At 39.5% G+C, this 26177-nt stretch overlaps 1 protein-coding gene across 5 annotated transcripts in view; it reads right to left on the bottom strand.

Annotated features, from left to right (window-relative positions):
• Positions 1-1660: 1660 nt before the first annotated feature.
• The window catches only part of RAD54B (RAD54 homolog B), a 118259-nt gene continuing 93742 nt past the window's right edge, over positions 1661-26177 (bottom strand). For all 5 annotated transcript variants that reach the window (XM_027561527.1, XM_027561529.1, XM_027561528.1 and 2 more), the window contains 6 exons: positions 25588-25878; positions 18878-19053; positions 13244-13505; positions 11685-11751; positions 11300-11497; positions 1661-2136 (listed from right to left, as the gene is read on the bottom strand). In XM_027561527.1, coding sequence (XP_027417328.1) covers positions 1919-2136; positions 11300-11497; positions 11685-11751; positions 13244-13505; positions 18878-19053; positions 25588-25878 — 1212 coding nt within the window. In that variant the 3' untranslated portion in view covers positions 1661-1918. The remainder of the gene's footprint in view (positions 2137-11299; positions 11498-11684; positions 11752-13243; positions 13506-18877; positions 19054-25587; positions 25879-26177) is intronic.

Genomic DNA, 26177 nt, shown 5'->3' with positions numbered 1-26177 from the left:
AATCATAATTATTCAAGTGCTTTTCCTCGGTGATGCCTCTGTGGGTAATGTCTTAGGTCAGGTCACCTGGACAACAGACCGAGCAGATGTGCACGCAGGGAGTTTGTCAGGAGTGACGTCTGTAAGGCACTGAAGGAAGCAGGTCTGGACACAGAGACAAGCTGAACGGCAGTGAAGCAACAACACAGGCCTCAACGGAGGGCCTAGAGCTGGAGTGGGCCCTGAAGGCTTGTCCCAGACTGAGGCAAGGGGCTGGGCCTTTCTACCCTACATCATCAGATCAGTGGGCGCCAGTCACCTAGGGGAGGGACGGGAACTTTGCATAAGGCAGCTCCTTTCAGCTGTGGGCTCTTCTTGGAGAGAGACTTGGCTATGAGTGGTCGCTGGTGACACTCCCAACAGCTGGATAAACGAGCAGCTTGATCCTAAAGGGGGCAACCTGGGCAGAACACCCTAGTGTCCACTACAGTTAACATAAGACAATAACACAGCTAGTCTCTTACCTTTTTAAAAAGATTTTATACCTGAGAATAATGTGATACAAGGTACATACTGAAGACAGCTTTATATGTTAAGCCTCATATAAGAAGCCTGTAAACAGAGTCCAGAAATGCCATTTTCGCTTTTTATTAGTTGATTACTTCCTTTCTGAAAAACTTGGTCCCCAAAATGCCAGTTCATGAATCATAGATGTACAAATGCCCAGGCGTGCATGTGTATATGTGTTTAGTCTCTCAGTCGTGTCCGACTCTTTGTGATCCCACGGACTGTAGCCTGCCAGGCTTCTCTGTCCATGGGGATTCTCCAGGCAAGAATACTGGAGTGGGTAGCCTTTGCCTTCTCCAGGGGATCTTCTGAACCCACTGATCGAACCCAGGTCTCCCACATTGCAGGTGGATTCTTTACCATTTGAGCCACCAGGGAAGCCCAAGAATACTGGAATGGGTAGCCTATCCCTTCTCCAGGGGATCTTCCTGACCCAGGAATCGAGGGGGTCTCCTGCACTGCAAGCGGATTCTTTACCATCTGAGCTACTAAGGAAGCCCACAAATGCCCGGCATGGCACTACAGATCTAATGAACTCAGATTTGATGATAATTGAGTCTTTACTCAAAACCTTAAGACCATATTTGGTCTAAAAGAAATTTCCCTAAAAGGAATCAAAAGCTGATTATAGGAGCCCTAACTGGAGATTAAATGAGTAATTCCTTTCTCTTTGCAACTTCAGTCTTGTAAAGCTTGCTTTGTACACTAATGCCAACAATTACCCGAGAAACCTTCAACATGATGGTAGCTGAACCATGGTCCAGTGTATACACAGTGCTTGGTGGACATGGCTTTACAGACCGCGTGTCAGTCCCCTAGGAGTCAGAGGTCCCAGATTAGAAACCAGTGCTTTGAAGGGTCCAATGCTCCTCCCCATCCTGACACAACCTACACACCATTCTCATCCAAACTGCCTGCATCACATCTTCAGCATCTGTAATCCCAATCTCTCATTTTCTTTCTCCCTTGAGCTATAGTTTAAACTTATCAAAGTTTTCAATTGTCTCCCACATCTATGGCTGCAATTCCTAATCGATTTAGCTTTCCCAAAGACAAGAAACTGGGCATTTTACCTTTTAGTATTCCTTATGAAAATTCTTTAGAAAGCACTTAATAAAGTGTACAAATTATGGATTTATTGATAAGCAATTATAAGATGATAGAAGTATGTCTTTAATGTTTCAATATTTAGGAACATATACAAAACATTAAACAAGTCAGTTCTGACTACCATATCAAAACTATAATATAGTGTTCAACAAAATACATTATTATAATTAAAATACTTCTATTTGTTTTCCAGAAGTACATTTACTTACTAGATTAACTTTTTAAAGGGGGAAGCAAAGTAACGTCATAAAGTAATATTTCATTATATAGCAGTAGTTTGATTGGTTATATTTTGAAAAAAGAATGATACATTTTCTCTTATTCTTTCAAGAAAAGGATCTGTAAGATTTAAATGATCTCCAGGAAAATGTCTCCATTGCTTCAGTTGTGACATGGAGAGAGGTTTCAGGGAATCAGACTTCTGTTGATGTGGACCAAGCTGACAATTTCTAGACACAGGGAGTTTTTCCAATGAATCACCTGAAACAAGTAAAACAATAAGAAAATCCTTAGGCCAATCAATACTCTATTATATACAATACTTTTCTTATTATATAATGAGTTTGTGTGACTTATTACATTTGATTACCATAGTTCATGTTAAGATGAGCAAATTCAATTAATTCATTCCTTCTACGAATATTTATAAATTGTTTATTATGTGTTAACTTGAGCAAAGAGGGCCAAAGTGGTCAACAAAAATAGACATGGCCTCTGACTTCAAGGACCTTATGATCTAACAAGAGAACTACACATTAAACAAATAATCATCCAGAGAGATAGATGTATTATAGGTCCACAATTTCTCATCTAAAAGCCTGTGGGGCCAGATAGGTTTCCTAATTTAGAATACAACTGTAACAACGTGGGATAACACTCCATAATCAAATTCATTAATCAGCTATGGCAAGAACAGTTGTACAAAAGAGATTGAAGACCATCAATAAATTCACATTAATTTAGCTAAGGTATCTGCCACCAAATAAGATTGTTGCAAATTTATGAAAGTGAAGTGAGTGAAAGTCGCTCAGTCGTGTCCGACTCTTTGCGCCCCCATGGACTATACAGTCCATGGAATTCTCCAGGCCAGAATACTGGAGTGGGTAGCCTTTCCCTTCTCCAGAGGATCTTCCCAACCCAGGGATCAAACCCGGGTCTCCTGCATTGCAGGCGGATTCTTTACCAGCTGAGCCATAAGGGGGAAGGTGCGGGGTCAGGGGGCGGGGTGACAACTTTTGGTCTTTCAAGCTTTCTAGATTTCAAAACTGGAAATAAGGAACTATGGAGCCACATTACAAACAGAGCTAAGGGTATGAAGCTAAGACAGAGAGGGCTGTGAGCATGTACAACAGGAGAAGCTGACCTGTGTTATTCAGATCTGAAGGACGACAGAGTGGCCACAATGGCAAAGTAGGAAGACCCTGAGCTCGCCTTCTCCCACGGGCACACCAAAAGTAGGACTATGTAATTGTTACAAATTGCAACTTTCTATGAGAGGGACGTGAAGACCAACAGAAGAGATTTTCCACAATTAAAGACAGAAAGAACTACAAGGAGATGGGTAGGAGAGGCAGAGATGCAGTCAGGACCCACCCCGCTACGTAGGTGACCCACGAACTGGAGGATAATCACAACTGCAGAGGTTCTCCCCAAAGACCAAGGGGCCTGTGGCCCATGTCAAGCTCTCCAGCCTGGGGGTCCCGCACAGGGAAGATGAGCCCCCAAAACATCTGGCTTTGAAGACCAGAGGGAATTGCATATGGGAAAGCCAGAGGACTATAGGAAATAGAGGCCACTTCTCCAAGATCAGGAAAAACCCAACCTATTTAACACACAAAAATAAGCACAGAGGCAAAATGAGGAGACAGAAGAGTATGTTCCAAGCAAAGAAATAAGATAAAACCCCAGAGGACGTAGTAAGAGAAGTAGAGATAATCAATCAACCCAATAAAGAGTTCAAGATAATAATCATATAGATGTGCAACAAACTCAGGAGATGAACGGTGAGAAGTTTAACAAGAGCTAGAAAATAGAAGAACCAAACAGAGCAGAAGATACAAAAGCTGAGGCTGCTTTGAGGATCTAGGAGACAGTAGAAAAATACCTTGAAAGTACTGACCAAAAAAAAAAACACCCCAAATATTAAAAAACCCTATCAACTAGAACTGTACACCCAGCAAAGACAGAATTTAAGAAAGAGAAAAAACACTTTGAAAAATAAAATACTGAGAGACTTAATCACTAATAGACCCTTGTTGGGGGAAAAAAACAAAAAATGAAAAGACAGACAGTAGAAATGAATCAAAATATATCCGTAATTATAATTAATGTAAATAGACTGAATGCTCTAGTTGAAAGAAAACATCAGACCGGATGAAAAAAGAAAATTCAGGCTCATGCTATTTAAATGAGAGCTACCTAAAATGATACAGAAAGATTTAATGTAAAAGAATGGGAAAAGATGTATCAGATAAATACTAACAATGAGAAAGTCAGTGTAATATATTAACATAAGACAAAATGAAAGCAAAAGATGTTAGGGATAAAGCAATCCCTACATAATGAAAATATAAATAATAATGAAACAATAATGAAAACATTTCACAAACAACATATAAAGTATATAAAGCAAAAATTGACAGAACAATGAGAAAGAGAAAACTTCACTGTCATACTGTAAGATTTTAATGTATTTCTTAATAATACATCTAACAAAGAATTAGGTTATTAACAGAAAAATGGGCAAATGTTATGAACAGGTGGTTCACATAAAGAAAATACAGCTCTTAACCATAGAAAAGCATTCTCAACTTCACTCATAACAAAAGAAAATTAAATTAAAACTAGACAAATGAGCCATTTTTACTCTCAGACTGACAAAAACCCAAACATCTGATAATCCTAAACTGGGAAAGCTGTGGGGAAACAGTATACTGTTGGTGGGGTATAAATGATACAACCTCCACTCCAGTGGAGGGCACCTTAGCAGGACCTATCAAACTACAAATGTACATATTCTCTGACAGAGAAAAACTGATAATTAACCTTACAGAGATATTTGAACGTGGAAAAAGATGTATGAATGAAGATGCATATTGACTGAAAAGAACCTAATTACACAGCTGTGAGGTTAGATGAATAAATTATGGTCTATTCATTCAATGAAGGATTATATAACTGAGGGGAAAATAAGAATAAGGAAACGTTCTGTAATGATACAGAAAGATCTTGAGATATACTATTAAATGAAAAAGGTAGAGTTCAGTTCTGTTTAGTCGCTCAGCTGTTTCTGACTCTTTGCGACCCCATGAGCCGCAGTACGCCAGGCCTCCCTGTCCATCACCAACTCCCCGAGTCCACCCAAACCCATGTCCATTGAGTCGGTGATGTCATCCAACCATCTCATCCTCCATTATCCCCTTCTCCTCCTGCCCTAAATCTTTCCCAGCATCAGGGTCTTTTCCAATGAGTCAACTCTTCGCGTCAGGTGGCCAAAGAATTGGAGTTTCAGCTTCAACATTAGTCCTTCCAATGAATACCCAGGACTGACCTCCTTTAGGATGGACTGGTTGGATCTCCTTGCAGTCCAAGGGACTCTCAAGAGTCTTCTCCAACACCACAGTTCAAAAGCATCAATTCTTCAGCGTTCAGCTTTTTTTATAGTCCAACTCTCATATCCATACATGACCACTGGAAAAACCATAACCTTGACTAGACGGACCTTTGTCGGCAAAGTAATGTCTCTGCTTTTCAATATGCTATCTAGGTTGGTCATAACTTTTTCCTTCCAAGGAGTAAGTGTCTTTTAATTTCATGGCTGCAATCACCATCTGCAGTGACTTGGAGCCCTAAAAAATAAAGTCAGCCACTGTTTCCACTGTTTCCCCATCTATTTCCCATGAAGTGATGGAACCGGATGCCATGATCTTCGTTTTCTGAATGTTGAGCTTTAAGCCAACTTTTTCACTCTCCTCTTTCACTTTCATCAAGGGGCTCTTTAGTTTCTTTTTACTTTCTGCCATAAGGGTGGTGTCATCTGCATATCTGAGGTTATTGATATTTCTCCCAGCAATCTTGATGCCAGCTTGTGCTTCTTCCAGCCCAGCATTTCTCATGATGTACTCTGCATAGAAGTTAAATAAGCAGGGTGACAATATACAGCCTTGACGAACTCCTTTTCCTATTTGGAACCAGTCTGTGGTTCCATGTCCAGTTCTAACTGTTGCTTCCTGACCTGCATACAGATTTCTCAAGAGGCAGGTCAGGTGGTCTGGTATTCCCATCTCTTGAAGAATTTTCCACAGTTTACTGTGATCCACAGAGTCAAAGGCTTTGGCATAGTCAATAAAGCAGAAATAGATGTTTTTCTGCTTTATTGTTTTCTTTTTCTTTTTCAGATGCTTTTCTGTTTTCTTGCTTTTTCCATGATCCAGCGGATGTTGGCAATTTGATCTCTGGTTCCTCTGCCTTTTCTAAAACCAGCTTGAACATCAGGAAGTTCATGGTTCATGTATTGTTGAAGCCTGGCTTGGAGAATTTTAAGTATCACTTTACTAGTGTGTGAGATGAGTGCAATTGTGCGGCAGTTTGAGCATTCTTTGGCATTGCCTTTCTTTGGGATTGGAATGAAAACTGACCTTTTCCAGTCCTGTGGCCACTGCTGAGTTTTCCAAATTTGCTGGCATATTGAGTGCAGCACTTTCACAGCATCATCTTTAAAGATGTGAAATAGCTCAACTGGAATTCCATCACCTCCACTAGCTTTGTTCATAGTGGTGTTTCCTAAGGCCCACTTGATTTCGCATTCCAGGATGTCTGGTTCTAGGTGAGTGATCACACCATCGTGATTATCTGGGTCATGAAGATCTTTTTTGTACAGTTCTTCTGTGTATTCTTGCCACCTCTGCTTAATATCTTCTGCTTCTGTTAGGTCCATACCATTTCTGTCCTTTACTGAGCCCACCTTTGCATAAAATGTTTCCTTGGTATCTCTAATTTTCTTGAAGAGATCTGTAGTCTTTCCCATTCTATTGTTTTCCTCTATTTCTTTTCATTGAGCGCTGAGGAAGGCTTTCTTATCTCTCCTTGCTATTCTTTGGAACTCTGCATTCAGATGGGTGTATCTTTCCTTTTCTCCTTTGCTTTTCGCTTCTCTTCTTCTCACAGCTATTTGTAAGGCTTCCTCAGACAGCCATTTTGCTTTTTTGTGTTTCTTTTTCTTGGGGAAAAAGGCATAGAAGGTACAGAATCATACACATACTACACAATCCCTTATGGGGGCCTGGAGGGAACTGGGCAAATAATATTTATTCAGAGTTCCTTGCATATGTATAAAAATACATCTAGAAGGATACACAAAAAACTAGTAACAGTAGTTTTTTATGGGGCAGCAGGGCTAGAAACTAGACAGATGAGGGCATTACAGAAGGAAGTGTTTCCACCATATACATTTTATACTTTCAAATAGCTTTCATATGTAAACATTACATTTTTCAATGCAATTTTCCAGTTAAATTAGTAAATTTTTAAATCTTTAAAATAAGAAAAAAGTAATTTGGTAACAGAAAGTTTGACTCATACGGCAGAACTCTAAACTAAGTAATTAAGAGAATACAAATGATTTTCATGCACAAGAGAAACATTTAGTAACTGAACACACCAGGCCACACATACACCAAGTCTCAACAGTTGCCAAAGAATCAATGTCATGCAGACCATACCTGGGACTACAGTGCAGCAGCCAGAATTCAATAACAAAAACTAAAATACATTTTAAGCATACTTTTAAATATCTCATGAGCCAAAGAAGAAATCATAATGGAAAATAAAAAATATTTAGAACTGAAAAATAATTAAGATGGCATATCAAAATTATGAGATTCAGCTTAGTAGAAAATTTACAGCCTTAATAGCCATTTTAGAAAAAGACTGAAAGTCATTAACCTAAGGATTCAACTTTAGAAAATAAGGGAAAAAATTAGATAAACACAGGGCAAAAGAAAAGAAATAATTAGAATAGAAATCACTAAAATGGAAAAAACATACAACAGAGGAGATTAATGTTGACTATATAAAGTATAGATTATTTCATGCTAGTCTTATACAGTTTCACTTCTTAAACTCATCTCAATACAATTATCAAGTGACTTCCAACTTCCGGACATTGCTTGCTCAAGTACTACTCCAAATCGAGTTCCTATCTGAATGGTGTTCATTCTGGAGGGTTGACACTTTCAGCCTCATTTAAGCAGCACAAGTGGTGTGTGAGATACTAAGAAGCATGGTGGCTTATGCGTACTGTCCACAAAGTATGACCTCATTAGGAATAAGTTGTACACAAAATAAACAGTAGGATTAGCCTGTCGGGTGTGTGTGTGTGAAACAGAAATAAGGATTAAAAACATTTCTCTAATTCTTAAATCATTATCAGGATTTGAAAGATTTTTACTAAATAAGTCAAATTTTCCAAAACTGATTCTGAAATAAGCTAAATTGAGAGAACCAACAGGGTTCTAATTAAAATTTTCTCTCCTACAGTAATGGAAATAAAACCAAAAATAAACAAATGGGACCTAATTAAAAGCAAAAGAAAACTATAAACAAGATGAAAAGACAACCCTTGGAATGTTAAAAAATAATTGCAAACGAAGCAACTGACAAAGGATTAATCTCCAGAATATACAAGCAGTTCATGCAGCTCAGTATCAGAAAACAAACAATCCAACCAAAACAAGGTGGAAGACCTAAACAAACATTTCTCCAAAGAAGACAAACGCATGAAAAGATACCCAACACTGAGTTTATTTTTGTGTATGGTGTTAGAAAGTGGTCTAGTTTCATTCTTTTACAAGTGGTTGACCAGATTTCCCAGCACCACTTGTTAAAGAGATTGTCTTTAATCCATTGTATATTCTTGCCTCCTTTGTCAAAGATAAGGTATCCATATGTGCGTGGATTTATCTCTGGGCTTTCTATTTTATTCCATTGATCAATATTTCTGTCTTTGTGCCAGTACCATACTGTCTTGATAACTGTGGCTTTGTAGTAGAGCCTGAAGTCAGGTAGGTTGATTCCTCCAGTTCCATTCTTCTTTCTCAAGATAGCTTTGGCTATTCGAGGTTTTTTGTATTTCCATACAAATTGTGAAATTATTTGTTCTAGCTCTGTGAAGAATACTGTTGGTAGCTTGATAGGGATTGCGTTGAATCTATAAATTGCTTTGGGTAGTATACTCATTTTCAAAATAAACTCAAAATGGATTAAAGATCTCAACGTAAGACCAGAAACTATAAAACTCCTAGAGGAGAACATAGGCAAAACACTCTCCGACATACATCACAGCAGGATCCTCTATGACCCACCTCCCAGAATATTGGAAATAAAAGCAAAAATAAACAAATGGGACCTAATTAACCTTAAAAGCTTCTGCACATCAAAGGAAACTATTAGCAAGGTGAAAAGACAGCCTTCAGAATGGGAGAAAATAATAGCAAATAAAGCAACCGACAAACAACTAATCTCAAAAATATACAAGCAACTCCTACAGCTCAACTCCAGAAAAATAAACGACCCAATCAAAAAAATGGGCCAAAGAACTAAATAGACATTTCTCCAAAGAAGACATACAGATGGCTAACAAACACATGAAAAGATGCTCAACATCACTCATTATCAGAGAAATGCAAATCAAAACCTCTATGAGGTACCATTTCACACCAGTCAGAATGGCTGCGATCCAAAAGTCTACAAATAATAAATGCTGGAGAGGGTGTGGAGAAAAGGGAACCCTCTTACACTGTTGGTGGGAATGCAAACTAGTACAGCCACTATGGAGAACAGTGTGGAGATTCCTTAAAAAACTGGAAATAGAACTGCCTTATGATCCAGCAATCCCACTGCTGGGCATACACACTGAGGAAACCAGAAGGGAAAGAGACACGTGTACCCCAATGTTCATCACAGCACTGTTTATAATAGCCAGGACATGGAAACAACCTAGATGTCCATCAGCAGATGAATGGATAAGAAAGCTGTGGTACATATACACAATGGAGTATTACTCAGCCATTAAAAAGAATACATTTGAATCAGTTCTAATGAGGTGGATGAAACTGGAGCCTATTATACAGAGTGAAGTAAGCCAGAAGGAAAAACACCAATACAGTATACTAACGCATATATATGGAATTTAGAAAGATGGTAACAATAACCCGGTGTACGAGACAGCAAAAGAGACACTGATGTATAGAACAGTCTTATGGACTCTGTGGGAGAGGGAGAGGGTGGGAAGATTTGGGAGAATGGCATTGAAACATGTAAAATATCATGTAAGAAACGAGTTGCCAGTCCAGGTTCGATGCACGATATTGGATGCTTGGGGCTAGTGCACTGGGACAACCCAGAGGGATGGTATGGGGAGGGAGGAGGGAGGAGGGTTCAGGATGGGGAACACATGTATACCTGTGGCGGATTCATTTTGATATTTGGCAAAACTAATACAATTATGTAAAGTTTAAAAATAAAATAAAATTAGAAAAAAAAAAAAGAAAGAAAAATTGAGTTTCAATAAAACAGAAAAGATACCCAACACTGAAAACACATGAAAAGATACTCAACATTGATGATTATTAAAGAAATGCAAATCAAAACTACAATAAGGTATCACCTCACACTGGTCAGAATGACCATCAACAAAAAAATCTGCAGACAATAAATTCTGGAGAGGATATGGAGAAAAGGGAGTCCTCTTGCACTGCTGGTGGGAAAGCAAATTGATACAGCCACTATTCCTTTAAACAACTAGGAATAAAACTACCATGTGACCCAGCAATCCCACTACTGGGCATAAACCTTGAGAAAACCATAATTCAAAAAGACTCATGTACCCCAATGTTCACTGCAGCACTATTTACAAGAGCTAGGACATGGAAGCCACCTAGATGTCCACTGACCTAAAAGAGCCTGTGGCACATAGATACAATGGAATGTTACTCAGCCATAAAGAGGAAGAAATCTGAGTCAGCTGAAGTGAGGTGGATGAAACTGAAGCTTGTTATACAGGGTGAAGTTAAGTTAAAAAGAGGAAAATATCGTATATTAGTACATACATATGGAATCTAGAAAAACGGTACTGACGAACCTATTTACAGGACAGGAGCAGAGACGCAGACGTAGAGAACAGACTGAGGAGCAGCTGGGGAGGAGGGGGTGGGTATGGATTGCGAGAGCAGCACTGACGAATAAATAGCGCCACGTGTGAGACTGCTGAGCAGGAAGCAGCTGTGCAGCACGGGCATCTCAGCTGGGTGCTCTGGGGTGGCCTGGGGGTGGGGTGGGGAGGGGATAAGAGGGAGGCTCAGGAGGCAGGGGATATATGTACACTTATACCTGAGTCATGTTGTAGTACAGCAGAAACCAACACAACACTGTAAAGCAATTATCCTCCAATTAAAAACAAAGGGGAGGAGGCAAAAAAAAATTTTTTTTCTCAAATATCCAGGTCATAGCTGCCCTAAGACCTGAAGAAAAAAGAAAACTAACATATGCAAGTGGTCAATATTTTAGTTATTCTGTTTTTAAATATTTTCAACTGCTCAAGAGTGACCACTTAACTTCATCATAACAGAAGTAAAATGCAACTAACCTGTATGATTTTCTCCTGTACATTCACAGTCAAGCAGGTCATGAGTAACACAATGTGAACTTTCATGCAATGTGAACAAATTTTTAAGTTCTTCCACTGAAAACTGAATATGATCAGATGTCTTGGATAGGTCTACAACTGCCCCAGAAAGACCTTGTTTACTGATCTGTCTTTGATAGATCTTTTCCTCTATGGTACCTGAAGAGAAAACATTCATGAGCTTTCCTTTAGATCTTTACAACTGTCATTTTGGTAGGGTAAAATACATTTATTATTATACTAGCTAACAAAATAATATTCCTGGTACTGAAACCCAGTTTAACACACAAAATACCTTTATTTACTCAAAGAGAATGCATCTTTTTTCATACTGGAGGGTTACTACCTGTGGTTAGGAGTCTGTAAATATGTACAGGGTGCTTCTGACCATCTCTCCACACTCTAGACATTGCCTGTAGAAAATAAATGAGAATTCTGAAAGTACAATAGAAACTAATAACCTTCTCCACATAAGCAACTTGTATTCATAAATTTAAGACTAGGAATTCTAGATTTCACTTACAGCTTCAAAAAACAAGGCCCAGGCATAACTAAGCCTTCTCTACTTCAATTTTTTTCCTGAGTTAAAGAAAGGGATGAATGAACACCTCACTATGGTACTGTAAAATAACCACAGGGTGCCCTGCAACAGTGAGAGGGGCTATCTGCATCGAAAAAACAAATGGGATAGCAAGTTTGGGAAGTAAGAATGCAAAGAACCAAGGATAGCATGGGCATGGAGGGTTTATTCTCAGTCCAACAGGCTAATGATTCACCTCTAAGGAACCCTAGGATAACTGCAATCAGCTCAGGCCCTAGATAGATCCCTGAGGTTTTAAGATTTATCCATGATACTATTTAGTAAAAGGTTGATATTCAAACCCTGAACATTCCAAATAAAATTATGGCCCTCAACCAGCTTCTGGAAGCCCCTGGAATATCGTGCTTGATAAAAGCATCTTAGGTTACCTGGGGTCTTGGGCCACACCAAGCTGTTTATGCTAACGATGTGATTTAGGTGGGGACTTGGGGCAGTTTGACCTTTGCAGAGGCCAATTCGTGCCTACATGACCAACCTCCCACAAAAAGTCTAGACACCAAGGCTCAAGTGAACTTCTCTGCTTGACAAAATTCCATGGGTGTTGTCACTCACTGATGCTGGGAAAATTAAGTGTTATCCATACAATCCCATAGGGAAAGGAAAACCGGAAGCTTGTACCTGCTCTCTCCTGGACTCTGCCCTATGTACCTTTCACCTGTGCTGATTTTACTCTGTATCCTTTCACTGTAATAAACCCTAACTTGAGTATAACTGTTTTTCCTGATTCTGTGAGTCCTTCTAGTGAATCACTGAACCTGAGGGTCGTCTCCCGGTCCCCTAACACAGCTACCAGGTGAGGCGCAAATCTATAGGTAGAAACCTCAAAATCTGTGAAGATGGACTGTACTCTGAAGAAAACCAAATGTTGCTTCTGAGATATTTTCCTAAGGAAGCTAATTTTGCCTTTTCACCATACCCTGCACAAACACCGATCATGGCACCTGCAACACCTTGCTGTCCTCCCCTGATGGTCACGGGCATCCTGAAGGCTAGCTAACTACAGAGCCAAGTAGGGCCTGGAGACATACCGGCTTGGGTATGAATCCTGGCTCTGCCTCTTATAAGCTATGTGACCTGGAACAAGCTTCCATAGCTTCATCTGCAAAACAGAGCTTACAACACGCACACTTGCAGGACTACTGTGAGGACTGAACAGATGTAAAGCATTTAGTAGAATGCCTGATACAAAATAAGGGCTGAATATGCAGCAGTTCTTATACTTCATCATCACCCTCATATGCCCGCAGGCATCGTATCCCCCTTCGGCATTTTATAATGTTTGTTTAATATAGAAAAAGTCCTACCTGGATATCAGTAGCTGGATTCCAATCAATGTCATAGAGGATTAAGTGAGATCCTCCAATAAGGTTAAGCCCCACACCACCAGCTTTTGAACTTAACAAAAAAATAAAATCAGAAGAGTATTTACTATTAAAGCCATCAACAATTTGCTGCCTTTGAGAGATTGGGGTCTGTCCATCAAGTCTTGTATAAGCATATCCATGACGCTTGCAGACTTCTTGTAAAATATCCAGGGTTCGTGTATAGTTGGATACCAACACAACTCTGTCAATCAAGAAGAAAGAATCTTCATATACAACTTGGAAGCAGTATTAGATTCTTTTAATTAGAGAAAAATACTAATATTATCACTGATATTTATAGAATATCCAAGAGAACTCTGTATAATTAAAACATAGATTCTCTTTCAAATTCCATTTTAAAGTCAATATCTAAGAGGGAATTCCCTGGCAGTCCAGTGGTTAGGACTCTGTGCTTTCACTGCCAAAGGCATGGGTTCAATCCCTGGTTGGCGAGCTGGGATCCCACAAGGCACATGGTGTGGCCAAAACAAAGAAATCTAAGAGACTTTCAGTATAAAGATAAGGGAGTAAACACCTTTCTGCTTTCGTTACTTTCTTAAGTCACCCTAAGAACAGCAGGAGAATAAGAAACAGAAACACAAAGTCTATCTCTGATGAAACAAGGAGAGATTTATATACGAAAACAGAAACTAGTGGAATGGTGATGTGTTTAGGAGTGAAATCTAAGTGCCCAAAGAGGGATATACAAGTCCATTCACACAGTCACATCTTATAAAGCCAGCGCAGAAGGAAGGGGTTTAGACTGCAGCTATTACAAGAACAAAGTTAAGTAGATCCCAGGCCCTACTCCTATGAAACTAGTTGACTTCTCTTTCTCAACTAGAATACTTATTCTCTGTGGAAAGTAAATCAAAGAAACTTAGACCAGGGAACTCCAGAAGGTAGAGATATAGCAACAAACCAAAATGCGAGTCTGAGTTTCCCATGTCTCTCATCCTCTAGCAGGCTAGCCCAGGCTTATTCACATGGTAACAAGAAGGTTCCAGGAACCCCAAGGGAGGGCAAGCCCCACTGCACAAGATCTTTTCAAGCCCCCTGTTTTGCCACATTTGCCAGCATCTCATGGGCCAATCCAAGTCAGGTGGCTGAGCTCAGAGTCAGAATGGGATATCACCCAAAGTTACACAGCAAAGGAACAAGGATAGAGGGAGGGAGAACTTGAGACCATTGGTTGCAATCTACCAACATTCCTATAAAAAGAATCTGCCTGTACTAATATAGGAACAACATTATTACTACTATAAGTAGTATAGGAAGAACACTCCAGTACTAATATTTCAGTCACTTTTTCCCTTCCTTTTCAATACTATTGTGTGGATGAATAACATTATCCAAACATAGTTTTTCTGACACAACTTTACTGGACTGGAGGAAGTCTGGTTTAGAATATTTTTCCCAAACAAGTTCTTATAAAACTAGTTGTAGACTAACAGGAGCAGTGATTATCTTGGTAAGGAGTCTTGGACAATCCCCTTTCAGAGGTCGAGAGCTCTCCCTTCCCCGCCACATACATACCACTTTCAAATAAGGACAGTATTTTTATGATTACTTTACTGTCCCTAAAAGCAGCTGAAATCTGCAGGCAAGGCTGCCATGTGAGGTAGAGTGCAAGGTGTACCCAGCACAGGAGTGTCCAACCAAGATGTATGGAGGCTGGAATTCAGCATGAACTCTGCTCACTAGGTTTCAAGCCATGCATAAATGCAACAACCAAGAAGGAAGAGGAACTTTTTAAATTTTGAAGTATCTTTTTTAGAAATTCCATATAAGGGCCACCATCCAGACAAGCTAGGAGCTCTAATTCATCTTAACATACACAAAAGCACTGTTGAAGAGTTCAGCCTGTGGACCTGAAACATACTACCCGGTTCCGGTTAATGACAGCACAGTAGGTCAAGTGACAGCAATACTATCCCTGAGTCAAACACTGTGAGCAACTTACAGCTACATATTTTAAAGGTCTGGGAGATGTTTGTGCAGAGGCAGTTCAGCTGTGGAAAACCTGACCTCTATACCCAATTGGCCATATGAGAAAAAACATAAAGGGCTACAACTCAACAACAACAACAACAACAAAAAAACCCAATTAAAAAATGGGCAAAGGATTTGAATAGACATCTTCCAAAGAAAATATACAAATAGTCAACAAGTACATTAAAAGTTGCCCAGTATCAGTAATTACTGTGGGTGTGTAGGTGCAGGTGTGCACTCAGGCGCTCAGTTGTGTCCAGCTCTTTACGACCCCATCGACTGTAGCCTGCCAGGCTCCTCGGTACATGGAATTTTCCAGGTAAGAATACTGGAGTGGGTTGCCATTTCCTACTCCAAGAGATCTTTCCGACCCAGAGATCAAACACACATCTCTTACATCTCTTGCAATGGCAGGCAGATTCTTTACCACTGTGCCATTTGGAAAGCCCCCATTAATTACTAAGGAAATGCAAATCAAAACCACAATGAGATATCATCTTACACCCATTAGGACATCACAAACAAAACAGAAAATAGCAATACTGGTGAGGCTGTTGAGAAACTAGAACCTTTGTGCACTCTTGGTGAGAATGTAAAATGTGTGGTCACTGCAAAAAAAGAGTATGGACGTTCCTTAAAAAATTAAAAAGAGAATTATCCTATGATCCAACAATTCTATTTCTGGATATGTATCCAAAGGAATCGAAGAGGGTCTCAAAAAGACACTGATACACTCATGTTCACAGCAACATTATTCACAACAGCCAAAAGGTGGAAGCAGCCCAACTGTCCATCAGCAGATGAATGGGTAAACAAAATATCATATATATACAGTGGACTATTATTCGGCCTTAAAAAGGAAAGAAATTCTGACACGTGTTAGAACATGGATGAACTTTGAGGACATTATGCTAAGTAGAATAAGCTAGTCATAAAAAGACAAAACATCATACGATTTCACTTATGTACAGTACCTACAGTAATCAGATTCATGGAGACAGAAATTAGACAGGTGGTAACATGAAATTAAAAGATGCTTACTCCTTGGAAGGAAAGTTATGACCAACCTAGATAGCATATTCAAAAGCAGAGACATTACTTTGCCAACAAAGGTCCGTCTAGTCAAGGCTATGGTTTTTCCAGTAGTCATGTACGGATGTGAGAGTTGGACTGTGAAGAAAGCTGAGCACCAAAGAATTGATGCTTTTGAACTGTGGTGTTGGAGAAGACTCTTGAGAGTCCCTTGGACTGCAAGGAGATCCAACCAGTCTATTCTAAAGGAGATCAGTCCTGTTCTTTGGAAGGACTGAAGCTAAAGCTGAAACTCAAATTCTTTGGCCACCTGACATGAAGAGTTGACTCATTGGAAAAGACTCTGATGCTGGGAAAGACTGAGGGCTGGAGGAGAAGGGGATGACAGAGGATGAGATGGCTGGATGGCATTATTGACTCAATGGACATGAGTTTGAGGGAACTCTGGGAGTTGGTGATGGACAGGGAGGCCTGGCGTGCTGTGATTCATGGGGTCGCAAAGAGTCAGACACGACTGAGTGACTGAACTGAACTGAACACACTAGTATATATAAAATATTATCCAATAAAACATTTTAATACAACTGTATTAAAGAGTTCATAGAAAGTTTCCTTATTTTGGTCACTTCATTATTATGATAAAAGCAAATGATACTATTAATGCTCCAAAGAGGTGAAGCAGACTCCTTGACAATTAAATATAATTACTATTTTGCAAACTTTTCTCTGTATTTTTGCATTCAATACGTTTGAATATCTCTTACCAGGATAATTAAGACACAGTCCCTGCACTATAGGTGCTGATATAGAAGAGAACTACTGATCACAGGATAACATGAGAAGAGCTCCACCAGAGGCAGGGACATGACGCCAGGGGTGTACAGAAGAGAGGCTGCGAACTCAGTATGAGGCCGGGGCTTCCAAGGGGAGAAAGCATCTGAGCTGAGTCTTAATGAAGAGAAAGTTGGCCAGAAGCATGAGAAATGGAGGTATAGGAACCTGCAACAGGTAAGAACAGAGGTGAGAAGCAGAGCAAATTATAGGTTCTGCAAATAGATTCTGGTATAATTGGACAACATGAAAGTGTGAAGGAGTCAAGAGGGATAAGGCTGGAAAAGGAGGCATCACCCATGTCATGAAGAGTCTTGACCAAAGTGCCACAGAGTTGAGAAATTTCTGGGAGGCTACTGGGAATCTTTGAATGATTTTTAAGAAAAGGAGGGATGTGTTCACATTTGTATTTTTAAAAATATACAATTTAGGGCATACTGATATGCAATGGGATTGAAAGTCAGAGGACACAGTTTATATAGTTTATACAAGACTACCACAACCCAATTGTAATAACAAGAATCAAAACAAAAATCTTGGTGCTGAACAGCAGTAATTAACGCAACAGTGTAATCCAACCAGACCTCAAAAATAAATTTTTTAAAAAATTTAAAATAAAACTCAAAACAGGTGCTAAAAAAAATCTTGGTACCAGAACACAAAAAGATTCCTGAGATTAAGAAATAAAACCAATAGAACGTAGTGACTGATGACATTGGGAAAGTGCAGGAGAAAAGTGAGTCTAGAATGATGAAAGCTTTTTCTTTGTGTATGGTACCATTCATCAAGCCAAGGAACGGTGAAAAAAGATTTAGGCTTGCAATGGCAAAGTGATGAAGCTGGTCTGGTACATGAGAAGGCCGAGATCCAAACAGATTTAGATACCATTAAATAGAGGCTTGAACTAGAGATACAATTTGGAATCAACACTATATGGCTGACAGCTGAAACTAGGGGAATAGAACTGAGGCAGGAAGGATGTTTAGAGTGAGAAAGAAGCTGAAGAGAATGTCCTCAGGAGTATCAACATTTAAGGACAGAAAAAGAATGATTCTTAAAGAGATAAAGTAATGACTTAGGGGCTTCCCTGGTCGCTCAGTGGTAAAGAATTCACCTGCCAAGGTAGGAGACATGGGTTCGATCCCTGACGCAGAAAGATCTCACATCCTGTGCGGTAACTAAGCCAGGGCGCCACAACTATTGAGCCTTCGCTCTAGAGCCTAAAAGCTGCAGCCACTGAGCCCACGTGCACAGCCACTGAAGCCCGCATGCCTAGGGCCCATGCTCCACAAGAGAAGGCACCGCATCAAGACACCTGTGCACCGCAACGAGAGAGGAGCCCCTGCTCGCTGCACCTACAGAAAGCCCGTGCAGCAATGAAGACCCAGCACAACCAAAAGTCAACAAATTCAAAAATAGAAAATTTTAAAAAAAAGACACAAGTTAGGTATTACATATCAGAAGATATCTCTAGGGTTTTTTAAATATAGGTATTTACATTTAGTTTTTCTTAGATAAAAACTTACAGGCACATTGGTAATGATAAGTTTATAAAAGACTAGGAGCTGAGCATGCCCCCAAAGAAGAAGAAAACTTATTTTTAATGTTTTCTTTTTTTTTTTTTTTTCAAAAAGAGGCAGTGAGAGGAGGGAGTAAAGACATGGTCTAAGCTGAAATTCCATAAGCACATAGAAGCGGTTTATTAAACTGCCCTCTTACTTTTCAGCAGGACGAAGTTCGCGGATAACGGCTAAGAGTTTTGACAGCACCTGCAGTTTTCCGGACTCTTCCTCAGTAAACATGATCGGGTTGTAATCAGCAGGGAACACATTCATCAGGCCTTCATAGAGATTTCTTTCTTCACTCTCATCCCAAGTTGAGTTGCTTTCTTTTTCCTGTTCAAAAGGATGATTGTCAACCCTGGTTCATGTTTTTTAGACAGGGAGGAAAAAAATGCTAAAATTATGGGTAAAAAAACTGAAGCTTAATAGCTACCTGAAAAGCCCACTCTAATTGTTATGTAAATCTTTAAAGGTCACAATTTGGCCATGTTTGATTACAGAGCAGTTCTAATGATGTCTCCAAAATGCCTGCTCCCTGAACCCCACAAGTGCAGTATCATTGCTGATGTGTGATCGAGAGGGAGGCGGGTAAGTGAGAAATAAACAGGAGGAAAACAGAGGGCAGACAGTACTAGGAAATCTATGCTCTCCAAAACCCTGAGGATCCTCATCACTGCTGCCTCGTTTTCTCTCTTCTTCCCTCCTCCTCTCCCTGCTGTTCCTTTTTTCTCTGATTCGCAGGCTCACACAGCACCTCCCAGGTGATACACAAACTCAAACACAATAGTTGACTCAGTCTTATCCACTTCTTCTACAAGAAGGAATAATTCTGCCAACACGTTAACAGAGAAATTTACTGTCAGTTACAGTATTTTGGCTTTTTTACAAAAAGTTTTTGTATATTATTCCAAAGAGATTATCACTACCTCCGAAATTCCCCTGCCAAAACTTACATGTGAACACAAAACTGGAGATTACATTTGTTAATGACTGCATCACTTTTTTAGATTAAATTTCTGGGATTGGCAGTCTCCTCACTCTCTCCCACATTTACCAGATTTATCACTGTTCTTGAAACTTTGTTCAGCCTATGTCCCCTGCCTGGAATGTTCCGTCACTTTTTTTATTTTGCCCAATTATCCCACCCCTATAAACACTTGAGGACCCAATGCAAATTCCACCTGATTACTCAGACACCTTTGTGGGGACATTGAGTCTTAAAATTTTATGGCTACACAGTACATTTCAACTTTGAATTTATTTAGTTGTACAATTAACAATTTTTTAATAAATCCCTAATGCTTTGATGTGTGTTATAATCTTTCATTAATAATACTAGAAACATCTTAAGGGCAGTGAATCCTGTAGCATAAAATGCTTGGCACAAAGTACTAATTTTAACTTGGCTTATTCCCAAAACATAGCAATATTTGCGTAAAATCACTTGATTAAAAATACTTGGAACCCTAAGATATTTACATAACTGGGATATATATAAGAGGAGAGATGGTTGCTGGCTGCTTTGGGTTAGGTTTCCTACACCAATGCCTACACCTTGGCAGGGTTATCAAAGGATGACAGACCCCGGGTCCAATCTGCAGCTTTTCATGTTCAGAAACTCGCATATGCTTAAGCTCTAGGGAAATGAGCCATACTAACCAAATTAAGAGACTAAATCAGACTATAAACTATATAAATTCATTGACCTATAAATGAGACCTGCCTATTTACACCAACTGGTCTATGTATTCTGTCCTATAAACGGTCCATGGGGAAGCCAAGTTATTAGCACTAAGTTGTCTGGTGAACATTAAACCAAAATACAAGGGAGATGAATGATCCTAAGGCACAGGAGTTCTTAGCCAGGAGCACATAATCAGAATCACTTGGGGCAGCTTTTTCAAAATCTTCATGACTGGGTCCTACTCTCAGAGAATCTGAACTGGCTCACAAGTGTCTGGAGTGGACAAATGTACTCTTAAGAGCTTCCCTGAAGACTGTAATGTATACTCCTAATTAAGAAGCAATTAAGAGATAACACCTTTATGTTGAGACAGCCTGATTCATGGAGGTGGATCACAGAGATTTACCAGTTAGACTTTCCAAATCAACTAGACAGGGCAATCTCTTCTCTGACTCTATGCAACCCAATACTCTCCTTATAAGAAGATACACATACATCATATATAAGAAGATACACAGAAATACACAACTCTTAAAAGTTGTGACTTATAATATTTTTATTGGTTATATCCATGCACATTTCATGAAGAGAAACCCATCATTTTGACTGAATTTGGGAAAACAATCTAGTTTCAGTTGGAACACATTTATTAAGCCATTGCTTAAAGATTACTTATATGTGTGAAAGGCTCATTTCAATCATTTTTTTATTGATCCTTACTTGCTATGATGTTAGAGGGATGGTAAATTATGTACTATATTTGAAGTTTGTAGTATACTCTGCCTGTTATTAGTTAAGCGGTACATTCTGGGCTATCATAGGTTTTTTCTTTTAAGGAAGAATTCAGGCTTCTTTTTTTGCTGGGCATCATGCCCAAAGAGTTTAATTTTTATCACTGTGTATAGAATCTGTTCCTTTAAAAGTTGATTAATAAATTGTTATAATCCTGTTGACTGCAGAGTTATAGAAAGCTGACTTCTCCTATGATGAACTATGTAAATATAATCCACTGTAGGAATAAACATGGAGAAATGTGACAGAACACTACATCTCCTAAATACATAATTAATGACCTCCACATAACATAGCACCCACAGGTTTTCTTTTCATTTGTTTGCAAATTATTTTACTGTTTAAAGAAAAATAAAAGAAGAAAAATTAAGGGTGAGTTGGGGATAATAGGGTATTAATAGTTACTGTACAACTTCCATGACCAGGCATTCTGCAAGGTTCTTTCCATATTCTTTCATCAAATTGCCCCAATAACATTATCAGGAGGTTATTATTATCTCTGTCTTCCAGTTAAGACAAACTAAGGCTCACAGACATAACTTGGCCATGGTTAAACTTGGTTTTAGTTAAATAAGTAGTCCAGAAAAAGAAATCCAAGCAGGCAAAGTGGTTGTCTGAGGAGACTTCACAAACATCTGAGAAAAGAAGAGAAGTAAAAGGCAAGGGAGAAAGGGAAAGACATACCAAACTGAATGCAGAATTCCAGAGAATATCAAGGAGAGATAACAAAGCCTTCTTAAGTGAACAATGCAAACAAATAGTGGAAAACAATAGAATGGGAAAGACTAGAGATCTCTTCAAGAAAACTGGAGATAGCAAGGGACCATTTCATGCAAAGATGGGCACATAAAGGACAGGAATGGTAAGGACTTAACAGAAGCAGAAGAGATTAAAAAGTGGTAAAAAACATACAGAAGAACTATACAAAAAAGGTCTTATATGACCCAGAAAATCACAATGGTGTGGTCCCTCACCTAGAGCCAGACATCCTGGAGTCAAGTGGGCCTTAGGAAGCATCACTACGAACAAAGCTAGTGATGGTGATGAAATTTCAGATGAGCTATTTCAAATCCTAAAAGATGATGCTGTTAAAGTGCTGCAATCAATATGTCAGCATTTGCTGATCACAAGTGGTCACGAGACTGGAAAAGGTCAGCTTTCATTCCAATCCCAAAGAAAGGCAATGCCAAAGAATGTTCAAACTATCCTACAATTGCGCTCATTTCACACTGTAACAAAGTTACGCTCAAAATCCTTCAATTTGGGATTCAACCATAGCTGAGCCAAGAACTTCCAGGGGTCCAAGCTGGGTTTAGAAAAGGCAGAGGGACCAGAGCTCAAACTGCCAACATTTGTTGGATCATAGAGAAAACATCTACTTCTGCTCCACTGACTGTGCTAAAGCCTTTAACTGCGTGGATCACAACAAACTGGAAATTCTTAAACAGACAGGAATACTAGACTTCCTTACCTGTCTCCTGAGAAACCTGTATGCAGGTCAAGAAGAAACAGAATCAGACATGGAACAAAGGACTGGTTCAAAATCGGGAAAGGAGTATGTCAAGGCTGTATACTGTCATGCTGCTTATTTAACTTATATGCAGAGCTGTTGCTGGTGTTCAGTCGCCCAGTTGTGTCTGACTCTTTGTGACCCCATGACTGCAGCACTCCAGGCCTCTCTATCCCTCACCAACTCCCAAAATTTGCCCAAGTTCATGTCCATTGCATTGGTGATGCCATCCAGCAATCTCATCCTCTGACGCCCTCTTCTCCTTCTGCCCTCAATCTTTTCCAGCATCGGGGACTTTTCCAATGTACTTTGCATGATATGCAGAGTACATCATGCAAAATGCAGGGCTGGATGAATCACAAGCTGGAATTAAGACTGCCAAGAGAAATATCAACAACCTCAGATATGCAGATGATACCACTCTCATGGAAGAAAGCAAAGAGGAATTAAAGAGCCTCTTGATGAGGGTGAAACAGGAGTGAAAAAGCTAAGAACATTTAAAAAACTAAGATCATGGCATCCGGTCCCATCACTTTATGACAAATAGAAGGGGAAAAAGTGCAAACAGCGATGATTTTCTTTTCTTGGGCTCCAAAATCATGGCAGATGGTGACTGCAGCCAGAAAATTAGAAGATTGCTTGCTCCTTGGAAAAATAGCTATGACAAACCTAAAGAGTGTATTAAAAAGCAGAGACATCACTTTGCCAACAAAGGTTCATATAGTTAAAGCTATGGTTTTTCCCGCAGTCATGTAAGGATGTGAGAGTTGGACCATAAAGAAGACTGAGCACCAAAGAATTGATGCTTTCAAACTGTGGTGCTGGAGAAGACTCTTGAGAGTCCCTTGGACTGCAAGGACATCAAACCAGTTAATCCTGAAGGAAATCAACCCTGAATATTCACTGGAAGGACTGATGCTGAAGCTGAAGCTCCAATACTTTGGCCACCTGATGTGAAGAGCTGACTCAATGGAAAAGACCCTGATGCTGGGAAAGACTGAGGGCAGGAGGAGATGGGGGTGACAGAGGATGAGATGGTTAGATAGCATCACTGACTCAATGGACATGAATTTGAGCAAACTTCGGGAGACAGTTAAGGACAGGGGAGCCTGGCATGCTGCAGCCAATGCAGTTGCAAAGAGTTGGACATGACTTAGTGACTAAGTAACAACAACGAAAGAGGAGAGTGAAAAAGTTGGCTTAAAGCTCAACATTCAGAAAACGAAGAACATGGCATCTGGTCCCATCACTTCATGGGAAATAGATGGGGAAACAGTGGAAATAGTGCCAGACTTTATTTTTTGGGCTCCAAAATCACTGCAGATGGTGACTGCAGCCATGAAATTAAAAGACGCTTACTCCTTGGAAGAAAAGTTACGACCAACCTAAACAGCATATTGAAAAGCAGAGACATTACTTTGCCAACAAAGGTCTGTCTAGTCAAGGCTATGGTTTTTCCAGTGGCCATGTATGGATGTGAGAGTTGGACTGTGAAGAAAGCTGAGTGCCAAAGAATTGATGCTTTTGAACTATGGTGTTGGAGAAGACTCCTGAGAGTCCCTTGGACTGCAAGGAAATCAGCCCTGGGATTTCTTTGGAAGGAATGATGCTAAAGCTGAAACTCCAGTACTTTGGCCACCTCATGCGAAGAGTTGACTCATTGGAAAAGACTCTGATGCTGGGAGGGATTGGGGGCAGGAGGAAAAGGGGAAGACAGAGGATGAGATGTCTGGATGGCATCACTGACTCGATGGACGTGAGTCTCAGTGAACTCCGGGAGTTGGTGATGGACAGGGAGGCCTGGCATGCTGCGATTCATGGAGTCGCAAAGAGTGGGACACTACTGAGCGAGTGAACTGAACTGCACTGAACAACATCAGAGTAGGGACTGATACTTAGTTTCAACTCCCAAACAGAAAGTTCTCACTGTAGCCCAAATTGCCTTATGTTCAAATCCAAATGGACAGCTCAACTACGTAGCCATTAAAAACTGTATTTGTAGAAGGCATCTAATGTGGGGAAGTGACTATAATTTATTTAGTTAAAAAAACAGATTTTTAAATAATGAGCATAGCATCATTACAATTAAGTTTCTCTAGAAAAAGACTACACATGTGTATCTTTAAGCTCCTATTTTCTCACCAAAAAATGGGGATGGTAATAATACTTATTCCATAAAATTCTGTGAAGAATAAGTAAAATAATATTTGAAAAGTACTTAGTGTTTGATATATGTAAATGTTCAATAAGCATCAACTAAGATTATTATTATTAATACCAAATGTGGTTTTCTCTAGCTGAAGAGCTTTACCTCTTTATAACAAATTTCTCAAAGTGGTATTGCCAGGCCACAAGTTACACAAAATTTTAAGGTCTTTGATACACATTACTAAACTGTCTCCCAGTTAGACCAATTTACATTCTAACCAGCAGATGATTTTTATTTTCTTCTTTGTGATTTTCACAAATTTTGTACAATAATAATGTATTACTTCTACAATGAGGAAAAAATAAATTATTTCTTAATGGTGGATTTTGTATGTGTCAAACCAAACAAAGTGACTGGCTTTGTTAACATAAAATAGGAAGGGAAACCAGGACCAAGCATTAGGTGAGGCACCAGGGGGCACAGGACACAAAATCCAGAAGGAAGACCCTGAAGCCCAGTTCACCCCTCGTTCAGCTCCATGAATAAGGACATGCTGTGAAGAACAAGCAGAAGGATGGAGGAGCTCTAGAGAAGAATCACACCGGAGAGGCTGCACAGCTTTTGGAAAACACACAAATGTAACCTCAGAGATCAGTCTCAGCTGCCCTCTTGGGTTCATATGACATAGAACCCTCAGCTCATATTCCTGACACAGTCTCACATACTACTTACCTTTATTGAGCCGAACAAAAGGCAGGGGTGATTGCACAGCTTTTTAAGAGCTCCGATACATATTAGATGAGAAGTATTTTCCAACAGTCCTTGAAGACAGAATCTGACGGCCTGAGAATTTAACAGTTTTCTATAAAGTGCAATCTGTAGGGCTCCTGGTCGGCAAAAGACTACATTCTCTATTTTAGGAGGGAGATATTGATTTATGACTTCTTGGGTTCTTCTAAGGATGAAGAGTCCAGTGAGGCAAGTAAGTTCAGCTGCTCTTTGCTCTCCTAACTCCCTTTCTTCCTATGGAAAAATAGCAGACTTAAAAGTGTTTTAGACAAAAATAATACATGCAGTTAAAAAGAATATTAAATATTTTATCATGATCAAACATTTACTAATTGCTTCCCTTCAGATTTATTTTAAACAAAAATTATTTGAAATACAGTTTAGAATATAAAAACCAACAATCATCTCTTTAAATGTTTAGCATAATCATTTAATTAATGGAAGCCAAAGTCTTCGAATCCTTGCTTGTTTGGCTATTGCCACCACTGAGAACCACTGGAAATCAATAATCTACAAACTGAATTATCTGAAAG

This window comes from Bos indicus x Bos taurus, chromosome 14 (genome assembly GCF_003369695.1).
Source record: "Bos indicus x Bos taurus breed Angus x Brahman F1 hybrid chromosome 14, Bos_hybrid_MaternalHap_v2.0, whole genome shotgun sequence".
Classification (NCBI taxonomy): domain Eukaryota; kingdom Metazoa; phylum Chordata; class Mammalia; order Artiodactyla; family Bovidae; genus Bos; species Bos indicus x Bos taurus.
The sequence above is the reverse complement of the archived record's forward strand: the minus strand, read 5'-3'. Positions and strand labels throughout refer to the sequence as shown.